Below are 6236 nucleotides of genomic sequence, written 5' to 3'. Positions count from 1 at the left end.
CAAGAGCTCCCTGAAAACACCATGGAACTCATCTGCTGAGCCAAAGGAGATGGAGTTCATTCCCTGGGGCCGAGGCCATGAGGGACATTGCATGGGGAATAGAGCTGGGGAACAGCACTGAGCCCAGCTGCACTGCTTGGAGCCATGTGGATCCTGGATGGAGGAGGAAAGCCATGCTCCAATGTGCTCCCTGCCGAGCATCCCACAAAAATCACCCAAGGCAATGCTCCTGCTCCCTTCTCCTGCATGAATACACCACCATGGGGAGGGTGATCCCATGGATATTTATTAATGAGGAGACTCAAGGAAACCCTCAGCCTCTGGCTGAGGTCCTTCAGCAGAGCAGTGGAAGTGATCAGCAGGCTCACATCCCCGTGTCCGTGAGGCATCATTGCTGTGGTCAGTTTTTTCTTTCTGCCCCTCAAGGACCCTCTGGAGGGAATCCCTGAGAGATCGCACTCTACAGAGCCTCCAGCAGCTCGCCATGGAGAAGGGTCTTGTGCACCACCCTGCCAAGAAGTAGATGAAGGGTTTGATGCCGCTGTTGATGCTGGTGAGCAGGAAAACAATGTGGGATGACACAGCAATGTACCCGAGCTGCTGCAGGAAATTGCAGAGGCTTAGGATGAGAGTGAGGAGCACAGTGAGGAAGACAGCGATGTCACTCCTCATGGGTTGCAGCCGCTGGGAGCCCCACTTGGCCTTAATGAAATCGATTGTGCTGGAAATGACCACGGGTGCAGCAAAGAAGAGCAGGATGAGGGTGAATACAGAGATGAAAGCTGCCCGGCAGCGCTCCTGTTCTTGTGATGGGCACAGGAATGTCACCGTGGGAATGACAGTGAAGAGAGTAAAGAAGCCATAGGATTTGGCACTGTTTGCCACCAACCACATGCGCTCAGGAGGGTTCCAGTGGCAGCACAACTTCCATATCTTGTACATGTACCGCACGGGGCTGTTGACCATCAGCCAGAACAGTGCCCAGTAATACGAGGACACAGACAGCTCAAAAAAAACCTGTATGTACAGCCTGGGCATGATATGAAAGCAGGACACGTCCTCCACCAGGAAGAGGAGGGCAGAGAGGACTGTGAGGAGAAGGAAGAGGAAGTCAGTGACAGCCAGGTCGAAGATTCCGTTTTTGCTGCTTTTCAGGCTGAGGAGGCCGATGACAGCCCCGTTCCCAGCCAGCCCACAGAGGCAGATGAGCAGGGTCACACTGTGTATGGCCACATTTGTCACATCTGCCTCACACAGATCTTCTCCTTCAGTGAGTGAGGCAGGAGATGGGGACATGGTGGTCACCTCCATGGATGGACGCTGGGCAGGCAGTGGGATGTGGCCCCTGGCTGTGGTCAGAGTGGATGGGCAGTCAGTGCTTGGAGAATCCAGGGATGGACCATGTGGCTCCTTGGCAGCTCCCTGCAGTGGGAAGGATTCAGTGGGGAGGAGTGAGATGTGCAGGGAAGGAGGGCAGTGGGAATTGTGGGGTGGGAGAGGGAGTTGGGAGGGTTGGGCTTGTTTGGCAGGACATTGCTAAAGAAGAGACAATAAACATTTTCACCTCCTCTGAAGTTGCTTAAAGATTACCAGGGCAGAAAGATAAAAGGATATATAGGTGTGGACGCAGGATGATAAACATGGCTGGAAGCACGGGGGACAGTGATAAGGAGGCCCACAGTAATTTGGGGTAAGTTCTGTAACAAGAAGCAAGAGCACATGGCCAAAGGAAAAGTTCAAGGCAAGGTCAGCTTTAATATCAGAGCACTCAGTGAATACGAACACCAGGGACCCCTCTCAGTGAACCTCCTTGAGCATCAAAGGATGTTCAGTGGGAAGTGGGTGCTAGGAAATGAGTTCTAGTAAAATGGTTCTTCTGTACTGGACAAGAACAATTTTTTAATGTCTACGTATGGCTATAGTGGATAAAACCACTGTTGCAAAGTTTCACAATACACATACAAATAAGGAGAGATCCTTCTGCATGTCCTGCTGCCCAATACTTCACTTGGCAACACCATTAGTTGGTGTTAAGAGCTTTGGTGTCAGTCCTCATCCATGCCATGCCATGCCATGCCTCCCATCGCCTCCCATCGCCTCCCATGCCATGCTATCCCATGCCATGCTATCCCATCCCATCCCGATGGGTTCCCAGTCCCTGGCCTCTAAATGGCTGCAGGTGTGGCCTGTTGGGCTCTGCTGCTGTCCAGTGTGAGATTTGGGATTGGTGGCACCCAGAGCCCTCCTGCCCCCTCCAGCCCCTGTCTGCCTGATGCCTTGGGCTGGCTCCCTGGAACAGAGGCCAGAGCAGGTGAAGAGAATAAAAGGAGGCTTTGATGAAAGGCTTTCAAAAGGTTCACCTTGGGCTCGCAAAGCCTCCGAGAGGGGCTGCACCCAAAATGGGCAATGGCCATGAGTTTTTCAGATAGATATAAGTTTGGTCCTTTTACAGATCAGGGGTTAATCCTCCAATTACAGCTTCAGAAAATGAAGTCATTTAGTCCCAGTTTGCCCTCCCTCAATTCAATTTTGTCTGTACTTTTCTTGGTCTGAGGCAGTAGAGTGTCCTTGAATTTCAGGCCTAGAGAGATTGGTTTGTCTGACCAAAATGTGCAGACAGTTAACTAACACTGTCCATGGAGTTTAGAGTAATGCACTAATGCAGTACAGGATATGAAAAATAGAAAGGCTAAAATCCCAAGGCATCATGCCCCTCTGACATCCTCTAGGAATTCCCCCCAGGCTGCCTTCCCCTCCAGACAGCCCCGCTCCTCTCCTGCCCCACTCAGGAGCCCCAGCAGTGTTTCTGCTCCTCCTGGCAATTCCATGCTTCTCCAGCGCAATGAACAGCAGTGGAGCCATCCCTGTAGTGCCTCTTGTTTGTGTCCAGAGGAGGTTGGGGGGCTGGAGAGCAGGGATGGAGCTGGGGAGGGGCATCTCCAAGAGAAAGATGGCCCCAAAGCCTTCCGGGGCAGGCTGGGGTGAGCAGCCCGTGGGGAGGGAGTGGAGCCTGAGGCCCGGGGCTGGGAGGGATGGGAAGGACGGGAGGTGGGTGGGCTGCATGAGGAGTGGGATGGGAAGGTGGTGTGGGAGGGGTGGGACATGATGGAGCTGCTGGGAAGATGTGGTGGGAAGGTGTGGGATGTGGTGGGGCTGGAGAGAAGGTGTGGGGTGTGGTGGGGCTGGAGAGAAGGTGTGGGATGTGGTGGGGCTGGAAAGAAGGTGTGGGGTGTGGTGGGGCTGGAGAGAAGGTGTGGGGTGTGGTGGGGCTGGTGGCCTCAGGGAAGCCCCAGGGAGGGGGGTGATGCCCCGTGGAGCCCATGGTGACAAACACAGGTGTCACCCTGCTCCTGGAAGGGGGTGGCTGTGCTGAGGATCACGGCCTCCTCCTCTCCTTGCTGCTGCACCACCTGAGCCTGCTGAGGGAGCAGCTGAAGGCAGTGGAGAGGAAGAATTTCTGAAGGCAGAGACAGCCTTGCACCTGGCTCACAAAATTAGAAATTAAAGATCTCAGGGGAGATCTTTGCTGTGACACTCACAGAGCACTTGGGATGGGGAATGCTGAGCCCCTGGGCCATCGTGTCTGTGCCAGCCCAGCTCTGGGCACTGGGGATCATGGTTCCTGCAGGGAGCACAAGCCATGGCTGTGGCCCCTCTGAAATCAAGACATTTTAAGTCTAACAGTAAAAGTGTGTTAGACTAATAACAATTTGGAGTCAAAATTGTGAACATATTGGAAATATCTTTGCCATAGACAGATTTAAAGAAACAACACTTTTCAGGCATTTTTTTGCATTATAATATCCAGGATTTTTTTATAGATACTCCCAATTTCTTACGTCATGGTATAGGTGTGTTGTTTCTTTTAATTAGTACTAAAATATGCCATCTATCTTAGTTAAATGGATAACCTGGGTTTTTTTCCAGTGAACTATATTTTAGTAAATTTGATGTACAAGCCTAGGAAATGGCTCCCTTATTGCCATTAAAATTATGTCTTGCAATTTTTTAATTACATCTTTTGGTGTGCATAGGCCTCTGATATCCTAAACGTCTCAAGATATAATTCTTATTCTATGACATCCAATTTTTTCTAATTATATGAAAAATTAAAAGTACTTTATTGATTTTTTTTCTTGATCTATTGAGTAAGTTCTCTATGGGGTATGCGCTAATAAAGTCTTCTACTGACACTCAGCCAAAACAGATCTAAATCAAAACCAGCTAAAAAACCACAGTCAAATAAGCCTTGACTCATTAAGCATCTTTCATTACAGAAATTCCTAAACAATCACAGAATTCCTGGCTAACTACCTCTCTGTCCCCTCCCTCCAGCCACATTCCCGGCTGGCAGCAGCAGCCAGAGGAAGCCGGGAAGCGCTGGCAGAGGGGGCAAAGGCAGCTCAGGATTCACGGTGCTGTTTATTGATATCAGACCTCAGTGGGATGCAGGAACCAGGTGCCAGGGGGAATTCTGGGGTCACAGCCATATTGGGAAGGAGGCATTTGGGGAAAAGTGCTCTAGGACCTGTGAGGGAGGAGCAAATCCATGCTCCAATGTGCTCTGTGCAGAGCATCCCTCCCACATGGCCCTTTTCAGTGCCTGTGCTCCCTTTTCCTGCAGGAATAAGGGTGGGAGGGTGATCCTAAGTCACTGCCCCATGGTCCTGCATGGGGGCACTTGAAGGGTTCAACAGGCTCAGACCCCCCTGTCCATGGTGGCATCATTACTGGGGGCAGTGCTCCCTTCTGGCTCCTCAAACACCTTCTGGAGGAACCCCCTGAGGGACCCCATGGAGCAGCGCCTCCAGCACTTTGTTACTGAGATGTAGATGAGGGGGTTGATGCTGCTGTGCATGCAGGCAAACAGGAGAACAACCCGGGGGGACACAGTGGTGTAGCCGAGCTGCTGCAGGAAATTCCAGAGACTGAGGGGGAGAGTGAGGACCACAGCCAGGAAGACAATGATGTCAAGCCTCTTGGATTGCTGCTGCTGGGAGCTACCCCTGAAGTGAATGAAGAGGATTGTGCTGGAAATGACCATGGATGGAGCAAAGACGAGGAAGTTGAGGATGTACAGGGAGATGAGAGCCCCCTGGCAGAGCTTGTGTTCCTGTGACTGGCACAGGGAATTCACCGCAGAAATGGCAGCAATGGCAGTGATGGAAAGGGCCCAGAGCACGGCACTGACCACCACCCATGAGAGGCCCTGGGGAAGGTGGCAGAAGAGCCCAGGTGGGCAGAGCATGGACCTGCCCCTCTCGATGCTGATGCCGTCAGCCGGTACAGCCCTACGCTGTGGAACATCGGGAAGAGGAGGAAAAGGAAGCGTATGGATGATGGGGGCATGATGGAGGAGCAGGAGAAATCCTCCTGCAGGAAGAGCAGAGTGGAGGGGACCATGAAGATGAGGAAGAGGATGTTGATGATGGCCAGGTCAAAGATGTAGGCAGTGATGGGTTTCATGGTGTCCCTCTGGATGCAGAACCCGAGGATCCAGAGCACAGCCCCGTTCCCAGCGAGCCCAGAGAGGCAGATGAGCAGTGTCACACTGTGTGTGGCCATGCTGGGGACATCTGTCTCACACAGATCATCTCCTTCAGTGGGTGACATGGCAGGGGGGACACATGATGCTTATCCACATGGATGGACGCTGGGCAGGCAGTGGGATGTGGCCCCTGGCTGTGGTCTGAGTGGATGGGCAGTCAGTGCTTGGAGAATCCAGGGATGGACCATGTGGCTCCTGAGCAGCTCCCTGCAGTGGGAAGGATTCAGTGGAGAGGAGTGAGATGTGCAGGGAAGGAGGGTGGTGGAAATTGTGGAGTGGGAGAGGGAGGTGGGAGGGTTGGGCTGTTTGGCAGGAGGCTGATAAATAACACAGAGAATAAACATTTTCAGTTCTTCTGAATTTCTTCAAAAGCAAAGTGGCCAAAATTTAGAATGATGTGTTATAGATGGATAATGGGATGATTGGCTCTCAGTTAAGGGATGAATACAGTGTGAATATTACGAGAAGCTTTATTGATATATAATTATGTTATTGCAGTCAGTTGTTTAGATGTCCCCTGTTCCCCCCATAGTCCCCTTCTCTCCCCTCTGTACTATTTCCATCAGAGAGCCTGAGTCATCTAGGACAGGTGGAAAGAAGGGCTGTACAAAAGCTTGTTGCTGGGGGGGAAGAGGTGCAGCATGAGGACACCTGACCCTCCAGTCAAGCTGCAGGAAAGCAGGCTGCA

The 6236-nt window shown here is 51.9% G+C and overlaps 2 protein-coding genes across 2 annotated transcripts; both read right to left on the bottom strand.

The window, feature by feature from the left end:
• Window positions 1–288: 288 nt before the first annotated feature.
• On the bottom strand, window positions 289–3844 carry LOC128937094 (mas-related G-protein coupled receptor member H-like). Its single transcript, XM_054276449.1, has 2 exons — window positions 3840–3844; window positions 289–1156 (listed from the first exon to the last, which is right to left on the bottom strand). The coding sequence occupies exons 1-2, from the start codon at window positions 3842–3844 to the stop codon at window positions 289–291; spliced, it is 873 nt and encodes a 290-aa protein (XP_054132424.1).
• Window positions 3845–4699: 855 nt separating this feature from the next.
• Window positions 4700–5613, bottom strand: LOC128937093 (mas-related G-protein coupled receptor member H-like). Its single transcript, XM_054276447.1, is given in 2 exon segments — window positions 4700–5274; window positions 5277–5613. Coding segments are annotated over 2 exon segments (912 nt in total).
• Window positions 5614–6236: the final 623 nt, after the last annotated feature.

This window comes from Melozone crissalis, unplaced genomic scaffold (genome assembly GCF_028551555.1).
Source record: "Melozone crissalis strain CALT ecotype California unplaced genomic scaffold, PUWL_Pcris_2 ptg000018l_1, whole genome shotgun sequence".
NCBI lineage: Eukaryota > Metazoa > Chordata > Aves > Passeriformes > Passerellidae > Melozone > Melozone crissalis.
Note: the sequence above shows the minus strand (reverse complement) of the source record. Positions and strands in the feature narration are given on the sequence as shown.